At 42.6% G+C, this 27,657-nt stretch overlaps 1 protein-coding gene across 1 annotated transcript in view; it reads right to left on the bottom strand.

Moving 5' to 3' along the window:
• Positions 1–27,657, bottom strand: part of tenm1 (teneurin transmembrane protein 1) — a 207,729-nt gene that overhangs the window by 101,093 nt on the left and 78,979 nt on the right. The window contains exons 6-8 of the mRNA XM_034121218.1: positions 18,774–18,947; positions 8,059–8,261; positions 3,172–3,379 (exon numbers count right to left, since the gene is read on the bottom strand). Of these exons, the coding sequence (XP_033977109.1) occupies positions 3,172–3,379; positions 8,059–8,261; positions 18,774–18,947 (585 nt within the window). The remainder of the gene's footprint in view (positions 1–3,171; positions 3,380–8,058; positions 8,262–18,773; positions 18,948–27,657) is intronic.

A 27,657-nucleotide genomic window follows, 5' to 3' on the forward strand; every position in this document is an offset into this window, starting at 1 on the left:
GTGTGTGTGTGTGTGTGTGTGTGTGTGTGTGTGTGTGTGTGTGTGTGTGTGTGTGTGTGTGTGTGTGTGTGTGTGTGTGTGTGTGTGTGTGTGTGTGTGTGTGTGGTTCAGTGAACAGATCACAGAACAGTGTAATGTCTTCTGACTGATACAGGTCAACTGACCATACGCATGCGGCTTTGATTGTTCTCCCAGAAACCTACTGCTGTTTTAACTTTATCGAAATGATGATTATAGTGATTATCTATGAAAGCCTCATTACTCTTTTAAGCATGCTGTTGGTAATAAAGCAAGTCCCTATTTTTGTGAGAACAAGCATCCTTCGTTATCATTTTATGTATTGTTTTGCCATTCTTTATGTGCTCATATTTCCCTTCCCTCACTCAATTGATTAGATTTTTTTACGATAGTCTCTGCTATTCTCTTATCTATACTCTGTTTCTTTGTTGTATCCGGTTACTTTTCGCTGCGGAAAAGCTCGATTTCCCGACAGAGATCATTTAATTTCTCCCTCGTCGTTTCCCCATAAAGCTCCACCGTGAGCTACGGCATACTGTGTTTTTATTAGAATGTATTGTGCTGTAGCTCAATGGTTTTGATTTTCTGCCTCCAAAGCAACGCAGTGTTTGTAGCCCTCGTTAGAGGTGTAAATGGCCAGTGAAATGAACTTTGACATCATTCCATTAATATTATTTTCCTCTTACAAGCCAAATCACTTGATTCATTATTTGGAAAACCTAAGTGGAAGAAAAAAGGGCTGCTATTCTGAGCCCATCTGTCGTGTCTATATTTGTTTTGATTATCGGAGAGGAAAGAGGAAACCGTTTGTAAACGCTGCCGTTTCTTTCTCCTGCTTAGCTCGAGATATGGGGCAGAAAGTAGGTCTGGTATGTTCCACACTTTTGAGATGCCACACGTGTCAACAAATGTTTGACAGCACTGAAATAAAATCTGTGTTCAGCAGTGGCATGCTGTCAGTCATTATAAAAAGAACTGTCAATATGACACAAAATGAAAGATGTCGATAGTGCAATGTTTTCGCATAATGATGCTGTTCAATGATTGGCTAACAGCTTGGGTGCTTTTTATAGGTCTGTGATACATTTATTTATGTTATAGGCATTGAGAAAGCTCTGTGTTGTGTTCTTGTTTGTGATCTGAATAACATAAATACTAAAGAAAATATAGCCATTTAAAGATCGGAGCGGCAGAAATCCCAAAATAGAATCAGAAAGAGTGTTTCTCAAAACATCTGTTCATCACACATGGATTTATTTGAATGCAATCTCACCTGTGTGCCACATTTAAATAACCAAGTCTCCCCACAATGTTAATGTGCTAAAACATGTCCCAACACTTTTATTTTGTTATTTCAACACTGTATTCTCTTAAGGATTACTGGACAAAGTGGGAGTGAAGATGAAGAAAACTGCCCTGGTAATTATCCACTTGTCTATATTCAGCCACGTACTCTTGCATTATTCACATCCTTCAATTTACTCTGGCATCCGTGTGTTTCATAGCAATAAGCTGCAGTTAGCCAGCCCTGTCATTACCACAGGAGCTGTCCTCCCCTCTCCAACGCCATGCCAAGCTCACTCTTATAATGGGAAAAAGTTCCCTTCAAATGTCAATGACTCTCAAACTACTCTTGACCATGTCCTGTCTGTCTGCAGATGAAAGGGGAGAAAGGACAAGAGTGAAGTAACCCTGAGATACAAGCACGAAAAACACTGCAATTATGTAACCCACTCAGGTTCAATGTAAAGTAAAAGGAGTGTGTTCAGAACGTGTTTTTCTTCCTCAAAAGGAACCTGATAAAGAGCTTTTATCTGGTTGAAAAGAGAGTATATATATATGTGATCGCTTCAGTTCCATGTCGCAATGGGCTGTCTGACAGCATGGTAAAACAGCGAACATTTTATAGCCAATAGAAGCACGATTGTTACGCAGTGATGTCACTATGTTACAGTGTGCAGGACAGAAACTCCCTCTGGAGGAAACACACACATTTTAGCCTTTGCAGACCATTTACATGCACAAAAATCTAGATTACACACTACAGGAAAGGGAAAACCCCAAAAAGCTAAATTGGGCCCCTTTAAGATTCCGTGCTGGTACTACTGTCCATTTCTCAAAATGAAGGATTGGCGGACTATGGATAAGCACCTCATATAAACCCAACCTAAAAAAAAAAACTATTCTTTTATGCAGTACAGTTAAGAAAGTCATTTTCTAGATTTAGGATAATAAAAGAATGATACTGTATATCATTTATCTATAACCTAAAGAGGCTTATGTGTCCAGCCAACAGATGAAACTGGACAATGTGCAGTTTGACGAATATAGAAAATGAGTTTCACTTTGTTTTCTCCTGACCTTTTATAAAGGAATGTGCAATATTTTGTTTAGTAAGATAAACACAGATATTGATTTTGTTAATATGGATGATGCATAAAGATCTGGTTGGCTGGTCACATGAAACATTTAGATTAGTTACCTGGAGAAAGCCTTGGAGATCAGGACACAAACCAATCCTTTTCAGTTTACAGTTCATTTGAAACACAGTATTTCATAAACGTTATTTGAAATAATATCATCTTATAATATAGTGATGTAAATCAAAGGTGTCTTATATCTGTTAAACAGCTAAAGCAATCATTACATTCAGTGAAAAAAAGAAGTGTAATTAGCTTTGAAATGTGTGTGGAGTAAAAGTACAAAGTATCATAAAATAATCAAGTTAAGTAAAAGCATCTCAGAATTGAAGTGGTCAGGTTCTTTCCAACATTGGTAACTAACTAACTAATTAATTAATTATAAAATAAAAATACACATTATGCCATAACTACTAGTGCCGATGCACTTTGGCCAATACAAAATTTAAATAAAAAATAAAAAATACAATTCAAAATGATAAACTTAAAACATTTTTATAAAAAAATTGCATTTTAAAATGTTTTATTTCTGTACGTAGCACACTTATAAATAGCTAATGTATTTCTTGCATTCTGAAGTTTCTATCTCTATGGTTGAATGCACTTATTGTAGTTCTCTTGGAATTAGAGCATCAGCTAAATAAGACTTAATAATGTGGAAGAGGAATGGGAAGAAAGGCTACCAACATGGGTGAATCTGTGATAATGACAAAACAATGATCACTCTCCTCACCTATGGGAGTGCTGTGCAGCAACACTTGCTCCAGGTTGCGTCCGTCGTTGTAGAGCGCCAGGTGCCAGGTGCCGGGGTCCATGTACTCTATGAAGCCCGTTTCTTGGAGGCCGCTCAGCAGCAGGCCTTTGGGAGCTTTGGCAGTCAGGACGGGATCAGTCAAAGACCTGGGCAGCGCCTTCCCGTCCAACAGTTTCACAAAGTCGAACTGGAACACAATACACATACAACACAATCAGACAATTGGAATTGGAGCAAGATGGGAAATCACCAAACCTGCATAAATGCAACCGAAATGTGCAAGCCAAACGTTGTGCAGTGATGTGTGGCTGTTGTTGTGTGAGCTTTGTGAAAACTGTCAATTGTATGCTACGAGGAAATGGCATGAATACAAGAAGCTGGGGAAAAGCATTAGACGTGGATATCAGATGTGAAACAGGAATCCAAAAAAAGAAAGGTATGTGAAATCATCGTCCATGGCAGCTCGGTCCTCCACCAGACGTGTTCCCCAGCAGTCGCTTCGACAACTTGACGTGCTGCTAATAGCGTGGGCAGGCTTTACCACCCAGGCTTTCAAATGGAACAGACTATTATTTCATTTGTTTAAACCTCCCTGTGCTTCTTTCTCACCCTCTTTAACTTGACAACCACCCTCGTCTCTACCTCCCCTTCCTCTCCATCCTTAAACCTCCTTGAACTCGCGAGCTCTCGCTGAGTCTTATTCCCCCTGAGGGCTGTGTGTCACACTAGTGTCAAAAACAGCTAATTAGACCTCTTCATGCAGGCGAGAGCAGGGGCGCACTGATGTTAAAAAGCAGATGACTCAGTGTGTGTTGTATTTGTGTCCGTGTACGTGCCTCTTGCATGGCACAATGAGGCTCTACAGGGTGTACAACGAGGCTGTGTGTGTGTTTCTGGAAATGTGCTACAGACACTACACTAAGCTAAACAGATCACCAATTGTTGTTTCTTTGACATGTGTCGACACTTTTTGAGTATTTTCTTTAAAGATCTCTGTCCATAAAGGAAAAACTGCTAAATGTCTTCTTCCTCTTCTTGTTGTTTTGACTTACATGAAATGTTGCATTAGTCATTTTAAAATAGCGGGATTATATTGTGACTCACTTTTCCATCATGTTGTCGGCTGTGTATGAAACAGAAACAGTGAAGCCTAACTTCCATTTGAATTGTCCTCATTTACATATGTGTCTGTTTCTGTTGTCAGAATGAGGATAAAAACAATGATTTGTTCCCGGCTCATAAATGCTACCTGTTAAACAGACAGACAGCACGTCCTGCTCTGCTGATCTCAATCGTTATTTTGTCTGACAAAACAAGCGTAAACACAGTTTATTGACACCTGTGTTGTGTGATTGGCTTTACTGGTGCTTAAAATGGGCGATCACGGTTGGATTGGTAACATGGTTAGATGTGACAGGAAGTTGTCACTCTTCCTTACCTCTTGTTGCTACACAACCCCTGACCTGTCTGAGCAGGCATATTTATATGGAATTAAATTTGATGGCTAAGGTACCTACCGAGTCAACAAGGTAGACATCTGTGACTGTGGGGGGGGGGGATGCAATGGCTGTTTGATATTCAGCCATTGCATCCCCACTTCCTTAGTATCTAAACGTGTCCAGTACATTTAAGATTTAAGTACGGGAAGGGCGCCTTGCTCCTGTTTTGTCTTTGTTATTATGTATAATTTTATTTTCTGTATGTGTGGGAGGATGGCGTGGAATATAAAAAAAAAAATGTTGTTCTCAAAATGAATAACAAATGTTTAACACTAAATCTAACACAACCGAATCTTGTGTTGTCAGTGACTGAATCAGTATTCCCTCATTATTTTATTAACCAGTTGAGCCCCGAGCCTGTTTTTCAGGCCTCAGGCTCGAAAATGACATTCCCAGAACAAATGACCATATCTTCACTTCTAAAAGGGGTAAATTAACAATCTTTGTTCTCAAAGCAATGATAAACCTGTGAGTTGGATGTAGAAGAGTCAGAATCAATATAGAATCTTTTTATTTTAAAGTCAATTCAGATTGAACATAGTAAAACATTTTAAATGATAGTGTCCGTCCAAAAAAAAAACATTACTTATAGTGAAAACCACCCTTGAATGATGGGATAGTAGACTAAAAGCTTTAGGAATCCAAACGAAGTACCCTGTATCAAGATTGATGCAAAATAAGTGACATTTTACCTTTTTAGAGAGATTTAGAAAAAAAAATCCACTTCTGGGGTCATTTGGGTGCATTTTCCATATCTCTGGCCCCCGTCCGTCGATATTGATGATTGACACCTCTTTTTAACCGTTAGAGCCAATAGAATTGAAGGGAGGTTCCTAAAATCCATCTAAACATTACCCATTGGTGAATAGAGTGATGCGCATCCAGAATGCCCCGGAACCGGAAGCTGTCATACACTCTAGTAGCTATCGTAGCAGCTATATATGAAATCTCCGTTATTGACATAAAAATGGAATGATGGATTATCAGTAATCATTTCAAAGTGACACAGACAGATTAATCTTCAGCAGCGTTTTTATCGTTTCAATGCCATTGAACACAGGTAACAACAAAGGTAAGACGTTTTTAGCCGTTTTGGCTCCGTAAAGCTAATTTGTTTAGTTCTGATCGCTCAGTGATGATACTTATGCTGTGTTCACACCGGACGCGATGCGACGTTTGGGGGCGGCGCGATTACATGTAAAGTCAATGCAGAGACGTGGACAGACGCGAATTCGCTCCGACGGCGTGCATGAAGCGGTGGACGTGGCGCGAATCACACGATTGAGGCGATTGAACGGTGCCGCGTTAAACGCGAGAGTTCAATTTTTTCAACTCGAGCGTCAAATTCACATGACGCGTTCTCGCGGAAGCCAATCAGCGGTGAGGATCTCAGCCGCCGTCACTGACGTTCAACCACACAACATCAGCCGTTAGCTGTTAGCAGTTAGCACACAGAGCTCACAGCTCCTCATATCCGTTCAGAAACTGGACAAAAGTTAAACAAGTACAAACCACAGACTGTCTGTGTCATGGTGAATACAGTCGCTGCTTATTTATGTCTGTAGGCCGTTGTTATGAGTGTGGAATGAGCATATACAACGTTAGCTTAGCCTGGTTGACCCGATCTTCATTCAGAAAACAAGCATTTTAAAAGGTTTTTCGCCTGCCGTCTTGTCTGCAGACTTGTCAAAGCATTAATTCATGGTTGTTACTAACCGGTATCAGTATGTTGTTACTTCGGCATCATTTAGAAACGTGTATTACAATTTAATCACGGTAAAATATGTTCATTTGTTGTAGTTGTAGCTCCCGAGCCAGCGCGTCTTGTTTGAATGACGCGAGTAAACACAGCTGGCAGCCGCGGTGAAACTCCAGCATTTAGAGCGATGCGATAGGAGCGATTAGAGCGAAGCGAATAGTCGCATCGCGTCCGGTGTGAACGCAGCATTATATGTCTGGAATCTGTGGAATCTCAGATTGCTAATCGATCTTGTTTGTGCAGATAAGTAATAAGGGTATTTTAATGTGAGTTCTGTGCTAAGTGCGTCAGCATTTTTTCGCTCAGGGCTAATTCAGAGTCTTTGTTATTACCCTTATGTTTCGTTTTGCTAAAAATTGTTAATATTGTCTGATAGCTGAGTTTCTTCACGTTAAGTGGATATGACACATTCATAGTTTATTAAATGTTAAGAAGCCCTCAGACGCTGTTTCTTGCAAGATGTTGCGTTTTGCACCCGCCAGCGGGGCCGTGGGGTTTAACTGGCTAACCATATAAAAAACGTTTGTGTAGCCCTAGTTTGAGCTGAACTCAATGTAACAGCTTTAACTAGCAACATAAGGAACTCACTGCTGAACTGAAGACTCAATCAGAATCACTGAAAGTCACAGCGTCGTCATGCGTTCACTTCCTCTTTTATGTACTGACGTGTACTTAAAAGAGGCCCTTAAAGGCTTGTTTGGGTTTTCCCTTTCCTGTTGTGTGTTAAATAAGCTATTGTGCATGTAAATGGTCTGCAAAGCCAAAAATCCAAAAGTTCCTTCCAGCGGGAGTTTCTCTACAACACTCCCCCCCTGCCTGAAACGCCTTTGTATTCTTCCGTAGTAAGTACACGGTGACATCATGATGTAACACTTGCGTTCTTATTGTCTACACTCCAACACATTGTACGTGAAAGCCTAAGGAGAGGGACATTTGCGACACATCTCTAGTGTAACCAATCACAGAGCCAGCCAACTAACCAATCAGAGAAAACTGGGCTCTGGTTTTAGTTTTCAAAAATAAATCACTTTTTGAACATTAAAGCATGTAAACATGTCACAGTAGAGGTACAACATAGAAATATGAACGTGAAGATGTGCAGAATATGTCCTCTTTAATGGTGGATCAATCACAAAGTGAATTGAATGTTTGAACTGAACAAAAATATTTTAATCAGCAAAGTGATTTGCAATTTCCACCAGTAAACAGATATTAATAAAGGCAATATCATTAGATAAAAAAAACTGTTAATCAGAAATGATCTTTTACCAGCTTTATAATTGCTGAAATGTTGGGCACCATAATAAGTATGCAGGCAAGGTAATTACAACTCAAATTCAGGGCACATAATATATGTATTGCCCTAATTAATATTTTTTTTACAAGATAATATTTTCTCTACAAAATACAAAGCCATGTTCATAATTGTCTTTAGCGAAGCACTTAACTTGAGGCCAGACATTTCGAGAGTTATCTGATTTTTTGTGAAGCCTGCTCACTTAAAAAGCTCGGATGACAGACCAGAGGGAGACATGTGCTATATGAGTTACTTCAGCGAGAAAAAGCCCATCTGGGGAAACAGCATGCTACAACAGGAGCCTCCTTTACCTGAGTGTGTGTAGGCGGTATGTTCCTGCGTCCGTAGACCCCCAGCAGTGCGTTGTGGGAGAGGGACAGGTTGAACTTGATGTAGGTCGGATGGTGCATCGTCATTTGAAATCTCCAGAAAAGCCCCGGTGGGATCGCCTGGCTCTGCTGAGTTCCGACGTCGACCTCGCCTCGGTCGATGGCCCGGCCTCGCACCCATTTATCTGCAGGTAAAAAAACCACAGACAGGTGATACTGTGAGATTTATCAAAGTAGACAGAGAGCTCTATTCAGTATCTGAGGCAGACATTTATAATGAACTTGATGTGATACAACATCAGTGGGATCAGCCGCCCTGGTAATAAAGTGAGACTGAATAGACTTCAGGAATGACTGAGCGCTGGTGAAAATCCTGCTTTTCAACAGAATCCTGCTTTGGCCATCCTGTGGATAGGCTGTGCATGAAGACAAACTGCTTAAGAAAGGAAGTGTTTTTGTTTAAGAGCTGTCTTCTGGGGCTTTGTCGTGTGCTATATTAGCATCTTCCAACAAGAAAGAAAGAAAGAAAGAGTGTGTGAAAGGAGAAAGGCAGACAGGCGGATGAGGGGAAAGTGAAGAGGGCAGGGGCACGCACGCATTCACAAACAGCGTCACGGCACACAGATAGGGTCTTGAGTGAGAGCTTGTCTTTGTGTGTGAAGAGAATAGGTCTTTCCAACAGTCCCCTGGCCATCAGCTCCTCTCCTCTCCATAAGCCTTTATCAACCACCAGGCCCGGCTCTTTTGTGTAGGGGAGCGGGCGAGCCTCTCCAGCCCTCTTTGTGTCTGCCTTTATGGCGAGATATATCTCTGCTTCTAAACTAAGATGGAGAAAATATGGTGACAGTGGGGAGCCAGCCGATCGTTACGGCCACAAAGGCAGAAGAACAGTTAGGGGCAGATTCATGGACCAGGCCGCTCGCTCTCAATCTAAAATGCCTGCAGCTTTACCACTCCATTATGGCGACACTATGCCCACCCACAGACGTACATCACATGTACGTCACACAGATAAGAAGGGAGATAGAGCTAGTAGCCCCCGTTTCCTCATCCTTTTTAACGATGGAAATGTCTGTTGTTGTTTCAGTACACCACTTTGGTCCAGTCTGAAATGTTTCTACACCTATTTGATGGCTTGCAAAAGGGCCTTTGAACAGTGCATTGACATTCATGCTACCGAAAGGATTCATCTTAATTACTTTGGTGATCTAACTGACTTTTTATCCAGAACAACCATGAGGTCGTTGTTTGTAGTTTCGAATCAAAGGTCTTCACAAATATCAGGTCATTACATTTGGTACTGGTATTCAATTTCCCCTTAGGATATATTGTTATTACTTTGGGGGTCCTTAACTTTTACTTCAAGCGCAACCATCAGGTCAGAATTAGACAAATAGACTCAAATGTCTGACCAAAACATGCACCAATTATGACATTCCAACCATCCCAAACTGTGCTTTGAATTAAAGGGGCCGTGTGGGAGAGAAACTCCCTCTGGAGAGGGATTTCAGCCTTTGAAGACCATTTACATGCAACAAAACCTAATTAACACAATACAGGAAATGGAAAACCCAAAAAGCATAATATGGCCTCTTACATTTCTTTTTAGAAAATATAAAGAAGCTGACATAGGATAGTTAAGATCACCTGGTAAACAGCTTCATGTCAGCACACATGTAGCTCTAAACGCTGGATGAAGCTAATTGCATATTTACATTCTCACATAGCTGCTAGCATAGCTCTACACTCTTGAATTCTTACTTCTGAGACCTTCACTCACACAATGTCAAATATCCTGCTAATAAATCCCAAAGCTTTGGATTGTCATTTATCTCGTATCCCCTTTATCTTCCTCCATGGACTACGGAATTGGCAAAAAAAGGAAATGGACTAATTGGTTAATTGATTGAACTCGACTGATCTGGGACAGGAGAGCTTGATAGAGGAAAGTGGAATAAGACAAAGTGAGGGAAACATGAGAGGGGGAAGAGAACAAAAAGAGAGTTTATAATGAAAGAGAGACACGAGACAGGTGTCCTGTGTGAGGCATAAATTGTCCCAGTAATAAAAAGCTCTACTGAAACAGAATATAAGCAGCTTGGCAGAACTGAAGTATATGCACTGGTGCATTCCTGCCGAGTCTACCTCAGCAGTCTATTCCTTTTAATGCTAATCCTCGCTCCTGTGCCTCGCCACAAAAAAAAAAAAAAAGGCCAGCAGAGGGATGGATGTCCCGAGGAAAGCAGCCTTTTATTCAACAATAGATGAATGGGACATGAATAGAGCATGGCAGTTGGCAGAACACTGGCAGGCATACAGGCGTGAAGGCGTGAAGGCGAGCGGGCTGACTGGCAAGCTGGAGGGCAGATGAGCAGGCAGGCCCCTCTGATGCTTATTACTGCGCCCCTCAGACTGATGCAACACGGGGACAGAAAGTGACGCTCAGGGTAGGGGATGGGGGGGTTGTGGAGACGGGAGCTGTAAAAGTGAACAGGAGGGCGAAGAGAGGAGACGGGTGGACGATGTCCAAAGAGGAGTCGGCCGTGTCGAGTTACAGCTGCTGACGCAAGAAAGAAGAAAAAGCTTTCTTGCGTTTCTCTTTCTGTCTCAGCAGCAGAGCGTACGGCTGCTCCAGTAAAAGGAGGGGGGGGGGGGGGGGGGAGGTTCGAGGCCTTTTGGGAGTCCCGCTGAAACCAGACGGATCACAGGGCTCCTCCAGGCCTCCCGAGCTGCTCGGATTACTGCTGTCAATCAACGTGTTCCACTGGCACCGCTCCGCGTGTTTCTCACCACTTAACCTGAGACCATTCTTTGAAAATATCTTTCAAAACAGAGCGCATCCGTTTGAATTGACTTGGAAGGCAAACGAGACGTGTGCTTAAATAGAACGAGAAGCCACTTAATTATCTCACAAGGGGGAATTCAGATATCCCCTCTGTTAGTATACATACTGTACCTCTAGGTCTGAACACAGACATGCATTTAATAGTGTTAGAGTAAGGGGCTGCCATGTTTTTACAGCACCAGGGAGCAGTTGACTTGATCAACTGTATGTATTCTGGTCTGTTAGGGACTTCAACCAGTGACCATTTGGTTCTAATGCAAGGTCTCTACTGCTGTTACTGTCAACTTGCATGCAGATAGTTACATTCCTTCACACCGTGCTATCTTGCAGCTTTAATAAGCAAACAGCTGCTTGACAATCATCGGTTACTTACAGTAAAAAATAAAAATAAATGGCACCGGATAAATCTTCTTGTGCTTTTCATCATTAGTTCACAGCAGACATAAGTTGTAAGCAAAAAAATGTATTAAGGATTGTTTAAAAAATATATATATATTGAGCTTGTTTAAAGGGCTGATGAAAGTGTTATTCATGTCTGCCATCATGCACAACGGACCCTTGATGGAAACGATAGAGGGTTGGTGGGCAGGTCTTCTTAGAAGCAACATACTGCATGGTATAATAATGATGCTGCCTCAGCCAATTATAGTGGTAGTGCAGGCATGGTGTGCACATAACACAGCTAATGCCCTCGTTGACACCGCTCAACCGCAATGTTCGGCAGTATACTGCACACACATATGCAATCATCTCACCTAAATGAGCCATCCAAAGTCTCCCGTGTTACAGGACATCTGGTTTCAGATTGGAAGCTCTCACGTTTCTAATGACCAGCTTACATCTTTATATTGTCATCCATCATCCTTCATTGAAAGTGCTGGAATCTCAAAGTCAGTCCACCTGCGTCCCGTGTGTGTGACTAGTGTGTGTGTGCCAGGCCAGTGAAAGAAATTAGCTACATTAGGACTTGGGACACAAGGTCTAATTAATTTCTCTTGCCTACGGGTTATTCAGGTAAAACAATTACACATGTAATCTATTTTCAAAGGAACTAAACTGTCTTTGGAATTAATGTTATTATCCCTCAGATTCTAATGAAGCGGGAACAGACTCAAAAGTGCAGCAGGGGTCCTGGTGATGGGACATGTCTTAGGGGAGCGGAACTGTGTGGGTATATGTGTGTGAGACACTGTTAGTCGGTGCTGAAGTGCAGGCCTGTGTGTGGATCTCACACATTGGCGCAGACAACATTAATAGTGTTCCGAATGCAGGAGAGATTGAGTTTGCCGCAGGATGAATAAAAATATCACAATGGGCAAGGTCTCTATAATTACTTGGATTCAATTAAGGGCCTTTTGAGCAGTTGGTTTAATAAGCTTTCAGCCTCCTCTCTCCACTGTGCAGCCTAATGAGTGTCAGTCAGAGTCAGGCGGAGATAATGCTCTTGGCCTCAGGCCTTTCCATTACTCTCTCGTCCTCACCTTCTACCGTCAGGCCTCGGGCTACGTCTGTGACAGACGAGTTCGCCTGTTCACAAACTTATCCCCTGCATAACACTCCGAGTGCACTTACATCGTAACACAGGTAATGCGTGTTGTATGACATGACACATGGAGAAAGCACACGTTTGTATTGCCTGTAGCTTGTACTAATCTAGTGAAGGTAAGGGCCTGAAGGGAGCAAATACTGCTAATAATTTAGCCTTCTGCTAACCACAGGGAGAGGCTCATGGCTACAGTTAGCAGGAGGGTAAAGTATTAGAAAGAAAGCTCTCCAATTCTACAGCTAAAGCCTCAAATCAAAGTAAGTCATCTCCAAGAGCTTCACATGACCACAAGTTAGCAAAGTAAACAGGATGGCAATTCTCATCTTTAACGGTCATACACAGCATCAAGATCTCAATCACAATCAAGATAACGTTTTAGATTTAGTAGTTGAAGAAAACTTCCCAGCGTGGGGTATCAATAGAAGTACAATATGCTGACATGTTATGATGGTATTTTCTCCCAACGATGCCATGAAACCCTTTCTATCCCAGCTTCAAGGGCCTTGGAAAGTGATCATCTCAAGCAGCTTCATCCTGTAGGTCGTCGGATCAGAACGGAATGCTCAATTCAGTTCCATTCAAATGTTTCTCTCCTTTCTGTCCCCTTTAATCTTCTTACTGGTGTTAAGTGGGCTGGTCTGGTTAGAATCATTCATGCAAGCATGTTTACCACAGAATGTTTTAACTCTTGAGTTAGGACTGTTTTTTTTCAAGGATTTTTTCCCAAAATAAGACTTTATTGAAAAGTCCGAAAATAAATCTCAAACATGGTTTTCTTTTTCCATCTTGTGACTACTTGACTTATGTTAATTACATTAACCCCATGCCACACGTTAAGGACAACTGTACTAAGGAAATCATTGTAACAAGAAAATACTTTTCAAGTAAAAGCCAATCAAATCTATCTCAAGTAAAAGTACAGTATTATCAGCTAAATGCATTCAAATGATCCTAGTAGAAGTACTTCTTTCTGCACATATATGACACTATGAGTGACATTGTGATATAATGATGAGCTACATAATTAAATAATGTAATGCTGATGTATCAATTTGAAAATAACACATTTCATCTACGTGATGTCCAATCAGATGGTTCAATCCAAAACAATTTGTTGTATTGTCTATACTCATGTATTGTGTGTGTACTTTTCTGGTTATTACCCGTCCCCTTGTGTGTTATGTAGCTTTTCCTGCATGTAAACGGTCTGCAGAGTCACAAACCCTCAAAGTACACCCTGTAGGGAGTACAACTCTAACACAGAAAAGACCTGTCTATGCTGCCCCAGAACGCCTCGTTGGAGATTTCTCTTTTTCCATTTTCTTCTTCCTGGGTATGGTGACGTGACCATACCCAGGTCCAAATGGACCAATCCGTGGAGCTCCTTACACACACACACACACTCACACACACTCACTCACTCACTCACTCACTCAGCCTTATCTTTTCTCAGCCACTCACAGTTTGCCACACACTCACTGTGTGCTCAGGCTGAGTTTCACCGTGTCTCGCAGACCCCACGCAGCAACCAGGAAATGACACCAGTAATCCAGCTCACACTGTCCGCTCCTCGAGTCTCAAAGGGCGGAGCAGCGAGCCCCGCAACGTCCCGCCAACACGGCCCCCAGACCCCACGCAGCATTCTCATCTGTTTGTCATTACTGGTGTCATTTTCTGGTTGCTAACAAATGCCATTGTAACACATAGCGCTTCGAGATTTGTCTTGGCAGATGAGAAGTGCTATAGAAATTAAATGTATTATTACATAAACACACATCAGAGCACAGTGGGCTCATAGGGAAGGGGGGGGGGGGGGGCAGGAGCTCCAACAAGGTGTGTAGGACAGAGACATACTATACGGAGATGCTGTATGAGAAACCAATGGGAGTTTGGAAAATTGCACAATATAAATCTATTCTAGTAGACCTCAGCAATGGAATTATGATCAGTAGAAATGGCCATGACATGGGACCTTTAAGAGAGTCATTACTATGTAGTAGCCTAAATGAAACAAATGCCCCCACACTCAAATTCAAACCCATTTTGTCTAAACTGTGGCAAAAGTAAAGTAGTACATTTGAATCAAAAAGAAAGTCTAGTCTGTTTACTAAGAAAAACTAAAAAGTGACTTTGATTCTTTTTGCCTATTACATCAGAGCCTGAGACATCAATCTACTACTCTCAAATGCCAAGAGTAAGCACTACAAAGCCCCCTGCCCGCCACAAGATGTGTCATCCAAAGTGTAAATACTGACTGCCACTTGAAATAATGTTTAATTTCTTCAGCTGGAGAGATGTTTTGAATGCAGGCTGAGTAAGACACAGACAGAAATGCTGCTGCTTTCTCAACTGGAGCAGCTTGAGCAGGGGGTTCACTAAATGATCTATACTTTCACTGCCTGCCTGCGTGTCTGTGTGTGTGTGTGTGTGTGTGTGTGTGTGTGTGTGTGTGTGTGTGTGGCTGTGTGTGTTACATCCCGAGACTGTATCCCAGCGTGAGAAAATCAATGAGACCAGTGTAACAGGGAGCAGTCCATCAGCATTTGCACAATGCACCAGCACGTACGCACACATTCATCTCACCCGCAGACACGACTCCTTTTTCCCCACATACATGCATGCGATATGCACTCTCGTCCGCGAGCACACGCACTGCTCGGCCTCTCTCTCTCTCCCCTGCGCTCTCTCCGCACACAGGCTAGAATATTGATGTGCTCTTTAAGAGCCCTCCTCTCTGTCTGTGTCACATTCCATCCATCCACACACCATTTCCAACCACACCGCCGGATAGAGTGAAAACAATTCGCCACTAACCCTCCTCTCATAAACAGGCTTCATTTACACATCTCATAGGCTCAGATGGCAATCCCAAAGCCCGACTTTCATCATCTCCTCATTATAATGAGGCAATATGCCGCTCTACTGTATGTCACTTTGTATCATTTCATATCATTAATACATCCGGCGTCTCCACGTTGACTGAAATGTTATTCTCAGACTTCAATGTACTTCATTAAGGCAGGGGAATCCACTGACAGATGAATCAAATAAATAATTCTACTCTGGGCACTTTGGCTTTCATCTGCACAGGAGGAGTTTCTATATGTGAGGGCATGGGCATGCATGTTGGATATAGAAGAGAAGCACATGCACCTTAGCGCATGTGCTCCTGCCTGAGGTTGATTATCATGGGGTGAGTGGCAATTCATGTAGCACTAATTAGAGAGGCTTTAATGTGTGAAGGACTAAGAAGGGGCTCCTGGTGATCTCTGAAGCCGCAGGAGAGAGAGCCCCAAGAACATAAAACACAGCACGTGCACGGCTTGACAAGACACTAGCCATACGCGGATGACACAACATGTCAATTAGCATCTAGCGCCGTGCCGCAGGCTGAAAGGTAGATTACGATTGTGCTGATCCCGTACTGATGCCGGCGTCGGGCCAACACATCAAACAGAGAGCCTCTATCTTTATGGCATTGAAGTTGACATAAAAACAACAACACTAAAAATACATGAACGGGAATACAAGCAGATTACTAGCTTCCAATCATTCCGCCGAGCTCGTTTCATCTCTCCCCTCTGTGTCATCGGTTTATTTCAAAACAAGCAGGAACTGATAACTATCCTCCAATCAATCTCCTCGGGTATCTTTATGCTCCCACTGCTGTGTTGTAATTTATGTTTATAGCGGCGCATCAGAAATAAAACCATTTATTACGGGATTAAAACCAAGGAACATGTCGCTGCTTGGTTTCTTCAGTTGTTGATAAAAGTTGTCTAATGAAAATGATATTTAAATGTCATTTTGAGCCACTTTGATGATTGATATCTCAAACATCCTCAAAGCGGATTGGCTGATTTTCCTCTCCTGCCGTCAATCCGCTGTGTCCTCGCCTTTCCGTGTCTTGTTTTTCTATCACTTCCATTCCCAGCAGCCTCCTCTCACCATCCTTCCCCGTGTAATCTAGGGGATTGTGTGGTCTCTTGGTGTGAGAGGTGATGGGTACAGCGGGATGAGCGTGATAATCTGCCACACTGGATTACAGCCTAATCTCGAATCTCTCTGGCCCTCCTCTGCCCGGGGACCACCTCCACCGTGCCAATTTTATTAATCTGAGCCCCCTGCATCAACGGCTTAGCTTTGCCCATTTTGATTTCCCAGCTTCCATCAGGCATTTAGAGCAATAGGAGTTGAAACAATAGATTGTTGTGACGCAACACTCACGGAAGTGAATTCCATGACCCCTGCGCGCTCTATTGGAGGATTTAGCTACTGATGAGAGCGTTAATCCTCCGAATGTGAGGATTCATCAAGAATAGTTGCTTAAGGGATGTCCCAGGTTGCTTAAATTGCAGCGGGTAGCAGTTTGGCTCGCATAGTCTCCGTGTAAGTGCTGAACATGGAATCTGACGGCATCCGATGTAATATCCATCAGAGTCGGTCTGAGCATGAAGGTTGCTGTGTCCTGCCTGACTTCATGACCTGGAACACTCACAATTAATGACCCATGTCACGGGGTTAAATTGGTGTTAGTAATTCCTCTGGCTAGTTGAGAGACGGCCAAGTGAGGGGAGTTTATTCCAGTCACGTAGCGGCTAAGAGGGAACATGATTAACCAATTACCTTGCCTTTCTAATAAATGAGTAATCAGTTTGAGGCTGATCTCTGGACTGATGTGTCTCCATCGTATCTGAACAGTCATCGTGCCGAGTGTGATACGTATGCAAGCCGGAGGGTGCTAATGCAATATAGACTAAATGGAATTCATGCCAATGGCTGTAAAATGTGTCCAAACATGTCTCAATCATAATGTTTAAAAGCTAGTGTATACGTTTCAAGAGGAAATTCATCCTTTTATTCCAATAACTCGGCTTCTGTTAAATCCTTTCGCAAAAATAATTATTGTCCTAGGATTTTGTGTGTGGAGAGAGAGAAAAAACAGAAGTACAATGAGATAAATATTCTGGGAAATGTATAGAACCTAATATAGCATGTAGCCTGTATCTGAGCTAACCTTTGTGAGTGTTGATTCGGGGTAAGGGTGTTTAATAATGGTGGCTCTGAAAAGCAAAGCTTGTTGTGAAAAGCTTATTTAATACAGTCTACTTGTAGAGAATGTGAGCAGACGAGGTCACTTCTGGTAGAATTTTAATATCAAGCGCTGACCACATTGTTCACAGCAAATAAATCACAATCCTTATTTACATCCACAGAGTAGCACATATTAATCCATAGAGGGAAATAAATGTTGTCAGTTAGCTAATTGACTGCCCCGTTTAATTGTTTTCATTTGTTGTGATTGACCTATATATAATAATGCAAAAATATGACTTTATATAATTTACTGGAAATAAGCCGATAAATAAAAACAAATCTGGGGTGACTTTTCCTTTCACTTTATTTACAGTAGGGGATTTAAAGAAGATAATAAATTGTCAACATATTGGCAACAGGTATATAAACTGCTCTTATTTGAATGCTTACGTTTAAAGTAGTACTTGCCTTGCAGCCCTATAGCATTTTCAGTAGACACTAAAAGAATGAAAAAAATACTTCACTTGATAAACCAGAAACAACAATTTTTTTGGCTTGAACCTATTACTCACAATGCAACTCAACTCAGAGGTGCCTGTTAACACACTTCCATATATAAAGAAACCCTTTAAGTCTGATAACAATGTGTCCTTGGATTTAAATTGAAGTCTGCCTCCGGGTACGATCTCCAGGGAAAAGGACGGCTACATTTACTGGAAACAAGATATGCGCCAACCGTTGCATAACCAAAACAGGAAGATAATAACTGTATATCAATTATTTGTTAGTAAGTATCCCCAGTAGAGGGAAATGGCCGTAATAAACCAATATAATAGTTTACTTTCACTCTATGTGTGATACATTTGACGTGTACACAAAAAGCCTGATGTAAAGCTAAGCATTCAAACTACACTGACCAGGACCAAGCTACTCTGAAGTAAGCATGTTCATAGAGGTTGGACTTATTTAAACCTCCCTTGTTTTAACAGATTGCCCTAACTATACGCCTGACTTACTATAAGTAGCCCGGTTGAGCAGTTCATCTTGCTTTATAAACCCCTGCACTGGTTCCTTTTAAAATGTCACGTAAATAAAGAAAAGCAGTTAATGTTTGTGGATCGCTTTAAGCCAGTGTTCATTCAATACAATTACAAAACTGCAGTTCGCTGTGTCACATTGGCTTGGTTGCTACTGACAGGCAAATCCTGTCAATAGTTGAGTATGGAACATCTGTTACGGTGGTGTAATACTGAACGCGTGTCAGCTCACCTCGGTCTCCTGCGTGAGCGTTTTCGGGGTTGAGTGTGTCCAGCAGGTGGATGGAGCTGGTGGGTCGGGGTTTGCTGCGGTCCTCCTGTTGATGATCCGCCGAGATCACGCCGTTCTCATACAGCTGGCTCTCGCCGTGCCGCAGATGCCAGGTCAGCCCCAACAGGTGGACCGCTACACACACACACACACACACACACACACACACACACACACACACACACACACACACACACACACACACACACACACACACACACACACACACACAACACACACACACACACACACACACACACACACACACACACACACACACACACACCACACACACACACACACCACACACACACACACACACACACACACACACACACACACACACACACACACACACACACACACACACACACACACACACACACACACACACACACACACACACACACACACACACACACACACACACACACACACACACACACACACACACACAAAGGGAGAGGAGAAGCAGATAGAAAAGATCATTAGTCAAGGCACACAGAGAGGTGTGTCTGAATGTTCTTTAATGCCCGTCTTAGAGTTCTCACTCAGTTGATGTGCTTATTAGTTTCTGGCAAGGAAGTGGACAATTAGCGAGAAACAAAAAGAACACACAGACATAAACGTTCGCACACACGCACGTACATATGCGTAAAAAAATAAAAAGAACGCAGACTGTGGCAGGGGTGGGCAATTAAGACAGATCTTCAGAGCCGGAGCCCTGGGCTGGTATTAAAGCACTAATACAGTCTTTTATGCATGACTAATGATGCTTTGAAAGCTGCTGCCGATTCACAATCCATATGGGCCTTTTAAACAACAAAGGGGTATGGGAGGATGGGAGGGTACCTCCTCCCACTTATAAAAGTGTTTACTAGGACAACAATCCTGCATGCTGTTAAATAAAAAAAACACAACTAACACCTGGCCATTAAGCAAATTAATTAGCGCCTTGCAAGTCTGTCAATAAAACGTTCAGTAAAACATCCACCTCCCTCTGACCAATCATCAGGTCCCATTCATGTGAGATTGTACTCCCAACACCGCTTTGGTTTTTGACTTTAAAAAGGTAATGTCCCTTTGCTGATGTGAGGAACAAAGCAAACAAAATAAATCACTGCAGGGTTTTGTTTTTTTGTTCCTCCTTTGACACATTGTGAACATCAAACAAAAGCAAAGACTCAAATCACAAAGTTACTATGCAGCGGTGGCAGTCGGAGGATGGCTGCTGAATGCAGATCAAGGTGAGGAACTTCTAACGACTTCAAACGTCTTCGCTGTCTGTCTTCTGTCGGGCTGATTTGCCGACACCCTGAAAAAGCACTTGACACGCGCTCCCTAACTCTTGCACAAATGGCTGCTTATAAAGACAAATCCACAATTACACGGCGTGACCAACACAATCACACAGGTAACACGTCGCTAACGAAAAAAAATTCTTGCTAGTTTCACGTGTATACGCTCACACCTCCACGCTCGCCCACACCTGATCCCCAGCTGATGAGGAATACCTAATTAAAACTCCAGATAGTTCAAAGCCATTAGCAGTCAGAAAGGAACTATTTTCTCTGCAAAGCAAATTCATGATGAGCTCTGAGAGTTGAAGCCAATTCAGTCCCATGCTCCACTCTGGAATCTAAAGGGGATCGGCAAATAATACATTTCAACTTCCTTGACTAGCCCCGGCCACTGTTGGTTTAGCTATCTACTCATGCACAATATGAGCTCCTTTGAGCAGAACACTGCCGATTACCAGGGCCGTGAGGGAGACGTCATGCATCATTTAATTCAGACTAATTGAACTGTCAGCCTGTGACGAGACCAGACACGGACACGCGCAGATTCTTCACGTCAGTGCGGGTACCATTTTAAATACATCTCCCCTTTTCTGTATTTTATTTTAAAAGAGATGCAGTGTGTGGGATTTTCTCATTAACACATCGCTGTGAAATGAATGTGATGACTCATTGTGATGATGGGGAGAAATACAAAAGTATGAAAATGCCCAAGTGATCTGCGTTGTACATTCAATTTCATGGGTTTAGTCTTAAGCAAAGTCTTTTCTGGTTGTCAAGGACTCTATGTACTTTTTCTTTAACAGACATGGGGGGAGAAATGCACAGAAAAAACATGTTGATGATGGTCGGGATTACATTTAGTCGAACAACGATAGAAAGAGACATTTCCGCAGAGATTCTATTTACCTTACACCCCATTGTTGAGACTCTTCTATTATAAATAAACATGAAATGTAGCGTTGTGCTAACAAATGTAGGTTTGTATGCATCACCACTGTTTGTACTGCATTATATTACGCCGTGGAGTGGAACAGCCTATCATAGTTTCATAAATTAGTCTGTACGAGTGCTCAGTGAAGGATGACGAGTCACTCCCAAACCGAAACACTTTGCATTTCCACCGTTCAATCTCTCGTGCTCCATCCTCTCCTCACTTCCTCTCATCTGGATTGCTTTTCTTTCTCCTTGTTCTTCAGTGCCCCCCCCCACACATCCACACACACCTCTGTTTGCCAAGTGCTTCCCACTCCAGTAATGACTCTGCAGCAACAGTCCTCACCGACTCTTCTATCTTATCCTCCTCACCACTCCATCCCTCCTCGAAAGGCCCTCAGACCCTACTTCTGCTGCTCCTCCTCATCAGCCTCTCTCCGTCTTCTTCTCCCTCACACTCCTGCTTTATGGCTGTTGACCTTTCGCTAGAACACTTAGCAACTAGGGCCACAGAGCGCGCAGACACACACACACACACACACACACACACACACACACACACACACACACACACACACACACACACACACACACACACACACACACACACACACACACACACACACACACACACACACACACACACACACACACACACACACACACACACACACACACACACACACACACACACACACACACACACACACACATTTGAGGACCTATTGTCCTTACGGCAATATTAGGAGTAGTGATGACAAGCTCAAACTTGATTTGGAAAGGTGGAATAATTTAAATGTAACTATCGCTGGGAGGGTAAACTGTATCAAAATGAATGTTCTCCCTCGCTTCCTGTACCTCTTTCAATGTCTGCCAGTCTTCCTACCCAAATCAATTTTTCGTAAAATAGACACACTAATCTCCTCTTTTTTATGGCAAGGAAAGACTCCTAGAATTAGGAAAGAGCTGTTACAAAGGCACAGATCTACAGGAGGATTGGCGCTTCCAAATATAAGACACTACTATTGGGCAGCCAATATCCACAAAATAATTGTATGGACTAAGGAACCAACATTGAGTTGGTGTGAGCTTGAAGCCAAATCATGTCCTAATACCTCACTTTTGGCTTTGCTTACATCTACACTACCCAGCCGGCCAACTCAATATTCGAATAACCCGATTGTTGTTTCCACCCTAAGAATATGGTCCCAATTTAGAAAGGCTCATGGACTTTATGGATCCTCTAGTCCCATTCGCAACAACCATCTCTTTCTCCCCCCTTACACTGATGGGGCCTTCTCTACGTGGCAGAGATTAGGTCTTATCAGAGTAAGGGACCTTTACATTAACAATGTTTTCGGTAGCTTAAGCCAACTCTCTGACAAATGTTGTCTCCCAGGCTCTCATCTATATCGCTACTTCCAGGTCCGTAACTGGGTTAAACTAAATAACCCTTCCTTCCCCAATATCCCTCCGGATTCAATAATTGACTCAATTCTGGACACTCTAACAACCGAAAAAGGTTTGATTTCAAGAATTTACAATTCCATCTCCCGTCTCACAGAAACATCTCTTGGTAAAATCAAACAAGATTGGGAAGATGAACTAGTCCAAGCAATAGATGATGAGGTCTGGGATGGTGCATTAACGAGAGTGAATAATAGTACGTCCTGTGCCAGGCTCAATCTTATACAACTAAAAGTTGTCCACCGTATCTATTACACCAATTCTAAACTCTCCAAAATATATCCAAATGTCACGGATACCTGTAACAGATGTCACACGTCACCAGCAAACATGACTCATATGTTTTGGTCATGTCCTCGCCTACAAGGATACTGGACAAGCATTTTCAAACACCTTGCTGAGGCCTTGGACGTGGTATTGACACCATGTGCAGAAACAGCCATTTTCGGAGTACTACCTGGCCACAGAGTGATGAGGAGGAAAACTAAAGACAGTATAGCCTTTGCAACTATTTTAGCAGCACGTAGAAGAATACTCCTAGAATGGAAATCTTCGATACCACCTAAAGCATCTCTATGGCTTAAAGATCTTATGATGTACCTGAACTTAGAGTGAGGGGCTCCTCAAAACTATTTGATTCTGTCTGGGGCTCTATGATAGCCTACATAGCTGAACTTAAGACACTAAATTAAGAAGAAAGGGGGGAACTACGAATGTATGTGTTTGTTTTGTTTTTGTCTCCTTTTGTATTTTAATTTCTTATTTTTGTTGTTGTTGGTTTGTTTTGTTTATTTTGTTTTTTGCTTTGTCTCTGCCTTTATATACATGTATGTGTGCACGTGTATGTATGTGTACGTGTATGTGTATATGTGTGTAGGTATGTACATATATATATGTGTATGTACATATGTGGGTATACATATGTGAGTATATGGGTACATGTATTATGGCTATTATTCTTTATTTCCGTATCTATTAATTCATCTTCTTTTAATATTATCTTTTACATTACTGTATTTTTACCTATATATGTATCTATTTACTTTACCAGCTACTGTAGGGCCGGGAGGGGAGGGGGGGAAAGGGGAAGAAAACTAATATATTGACTGTATAAATGTAAGTGAGTAGTGATGACATGTTTGTTGTTTTGCACTTGACCAGGTTCATTCTGGGCTCTTCAAAATGTAGAGGCACTTACGGAGCCACAGGCAAGGACAGGAACAAGTCTTAAAGCGTAACTGCTTTTTAACCTATTTTCCTGATTGATTTTCAGTCAAAAGGAATTGAAATAGTGCAGGAGGGTATTGTTAAAATATCCAGGGGGTTATGTTGTTTATACGTTTTGTTTTCACCATCAATTATTTATTGGTCATCTGAGTTTATAAAAACAGACAGGAAACTAGCGGAGAAAGAGGGTATTACTAACAAGTCCCCAGATGAAACGGGGGCGTTGCAGTTATGTGACTTGTGTGGCGCACACTCAGGACTTTATTAAAAGAAAAATGTGAGTTAAAGTGAGAATATTTTGTATTTAACTCGCACAGACTTACACTCCGACACAACGTGCAGTCGGTTATGTGAGCAGCATGTGCTCAGCGTGAACCTTCACTCTGACTCCCTTTTCCCCCTGTCTGTCTACCCATCTCTCCCACTCTCTTTGTCCATCTTTCTCTCCTGGGCTCTTCCTGAAACGCACATAACCGTCACAAGTTAGAGAGAGTTTCCCGGGCGAGTCCAGTCATTATAATGGGAGCGGCGGCAGCAGAGTGGCGACGGCCAGCAGCAGCGCGGCGAGCTAACAGGCCGAGGCCCTCGCACACATGAATCATTGATCAGTGTGACAGTGAGACGACTGCCAGAGGTAATAGGACGACGCAGCTGTGAGGGGGTTTCTGTGCTGTACCCTCGCTGTCGGCTACCCCGCCGAGATGCGCGGCGAAGATGTGGCAGGCTGAGGAGAGCGGCGTGTTTGGAAACAGTTAAGTAGTAGGAGGAAGAGAAGCTTGATGTAGCTTTCTTTTGGAGTTACTCAAAACTACCGTGGCGAGAAATAAGTGAACACGTTGGTGGAAGTGTGAGAATAAAGTTAGCAATGCTGCTGAGATAACAACCTCTCCATTAAGGGTCTTGCACACAAACAGCTGGAATTGCAAAGACGTACGGGTATTGTAATTGTAAAAAATGGCAACCTTGACCTACTAAATTCTCCCCACCATTCTTTTCCAGATAGGCAGGTTTATATAAAGCAGCAGTGTGTGCGCTGTTAGAAGCACAGATAGTGCTAGCTTGCTGCTGCAGTTCCTGCTATTGTTGTTGTCAGGCATGTGTGTCTCTCCAGATTAGATAGAAATGATTGTGGGCTCCAGTGATGATTAGATTTCACACTCCTGGTGGGAGAAAGAGTAGGAGATGGGAGAGAGAAAATTGTGTGCGTTAGTGTGTGAGTATTCCTATTTAATGCCTGTGTTACACGCATGCAGTTATCAGGCATTAGTAACAGCGCCGGCTTGGGCAGAGAGACACAATGGGAGGGATTGACTGTGAATATACTGCCTTATCGATAACCATTAGGGCCAAGGTAGCACTGCAGTCAGTTAAAAATGATTTATCCATATTCTCGCACAAGCGGAAACACACCCAGGCTTGATTGCCAAGTTCTTTTTCGCTCATACGCAGAGCAAACCGCCAACCATATTCCGACTGACAACCCCAAAGACTACAGCCGGCTCTGCCCGGCAGCAAACACTTTCAAGAGCATCAGTCATTCGATTTAGCGTGTAGTTTAGCATGTACAGTAAAAGCAATTCTTCATCCGAGTTCTGCATGGCTGTGTGAGCCTCTAGCTAAGCCACAACTTCTGAGGGATGGGAGGAAGAAATGCATGGAGGGAAAAGAAGGCAGAGAGGGAGATAAAAGACGCAGGGGAGGTGGAGAGAGGAGAGTCATGAAGGAGAGAAGACAAATGGGGAAAACAAGTGTGAAGGAGAGTGAAGGAGAGCGACTTCAGAGCCAATAAAACAAATCTGTGTCTAAGACGACGTTAGAGTTGAGAGACTGGGAGCCTGGGGGTCCGCCTGCCCTCCCGCCTTCTCGCCTGTCGGCCCCTCGCTCCTCTCTGACAGACAAGAGCTGCTAAAGTGCTTTTCTTACTACCCTCCACCAACCCCTTGAAAGCGACTAATACCACTGTCATGAGAGTTTAAGTGTGTGTGTGTGTGTGTGTGTGTGTGTGTGTGTGTGTGTGTGTGTGTGTGTGTGTGTGTGTGTGTGTGTGTGTGTGTGTGTGTGTGGCCTTGCTCCGCAGTGTCTTGTCTGGTGTGACCCTGCAGGACTCATCAGCTGCGTGACCTCTGGAATGGGAAGTCCTGTTTGGATACAGGGATAAGATGTCGGATAAATGAAGAGCGGAGGTGGGCGACACACTCCTTGAATGATGAGATTTACCGTGTATCCTGGTGTTTATTTACCAGTAAAGCTCGCTGTCACTGTCGTCTGGTTAGTCACGGTACAGCGAGTCCAACAGATCAAAGCTTTCACGCGTCTCTGTTTACCATTCTTTCGTTTCTAATCATGCCCCCTCTCTGCCTTTCTGTCAGCGTGCCCCAACTCTCCCTGTCTGTCTCCCACTCGCTGTCTTCCTGATCTGGTCCCTTTTTTCTGAAAGCTGAGTCATGTTACAACAGACAGAATAGTGTTGAATGAGCAGTGGGATCGGCGCCATGTTAAGATTCCCCTCCGGCAGTCGCCACCAACCGCCACTGAGAAATAAAACACTGCAGACAAACAGCGACTCACAACTCCGTCACATCAATCCCTGAGTGTTTGTGCGTGGGCGTGTGACTGCATTTGTATGTCACAGAGAGGATGAGAAAGTAAAGTGAGTCAGTGGTCGTGCACGTCCCTGAGCGACGCGCGTGTGAGCATGAAGTTGCCTGTTGAACTATTGGAGCTATTGAGGCTATTGCATTGCAGCCTCGCTGACCTTCTAGAGACATTTTACCAAAGGGCTCTCTCGCCATTCAGAGCTTTCAGACCGGAGTCTGTCTGGCCATTTAAAGCAATTTTACCAAAGGCTCCTGTAGCTGTTAGGGCAGTTTTAGCAAAGGCCAGCGGGTTTCTTAGAGCTGTATCAGACGACTGAAAACAAAGAGAAACTGGACCAATCAATACAGACCCCAATGAGGCATGAAGCAGCTGGCTGAAAGATGTTGTGGGTGAGGAGTACACACACACACACACACACAAAAAGCAACCACACAGACACACAATCCCAATAACAAAGTGGTGCCTGCACACACTTATACACACACATAGATTTGGACTCAGATACACATGTATGCAAGCCGGCTTCCTGTCTGTTTTTTAAGATTCTTTTAAAAAATATTTTATAAAAAGAGCAGAACAGTTCAAACCAATTTTCTGTCCTTTTGCCTCAAAAACATTTTGAACATCATCACAGTTTACAGTAAACAAGATCAGCAAATACTTTCATGAATAAAAAGTGAAGAGAAACTGAGGGAGGATAACAAATGTGTTCAATCAACAAACATCTCTGGTGCTGCAATTTAAATAAACACCAATAAATTATCGAATTATCTTTTTGTTTTGGAAACCACAAAACTGAAAATATTGAACCTTTAAATTACATATCGACACATACAGTACCCTTAAAACCAGTGTTGGGACGGTCAGATTAGGAATGCAATAGGGTAAAGATGACTAAATACCCTATAAAAGGTAAAGTAATCATTTTATACATATTATTTAATTTGTTTGTATTTAAATACATAAGTCTGTTACATGTAACCAGGGCTGGAGAAAATCAAATATCACAATGTTTCCGATAAATGTAGACTTGACTATTGGAGCTTTCACATAATATAACTAAAATGTACTGTATGATAGATAATCATTTGTTTTGTGCATATGATCTCATCTGATATTACGATATCAGAAATCTAAGATGATATCTAGTCTCATGTCACGATATCAATGAAATATTGAAATAGAGCCCTGGATGTAACGAGATAACTGCTCAGCAAACACATAGGGGACACATCTAGACACATGTAATCTAGTGACACAAGGGTGAAAGTTGCCTCAGTTTGAGCTATGATTATGGAACAGATTGAAAACATCTGTCG

The sequence above is a fragment of the Trematomus bernacchii genome, unplaced genomic scaffold (genome assembly GCF_902827165.1).
Source record: "Trematomus bernacchii unplaced genomic scaffold, fTreBer1.1, whole genome shotgun sequence".
In the NCBI taxonomy this organism is placed as follows: domain Eukaryota; kingdom Metazoa; phylum Chordata; class Actinopteri; order Perciformes; family Nototheniidae; genus Trematomus; species Trematomus bernacchii.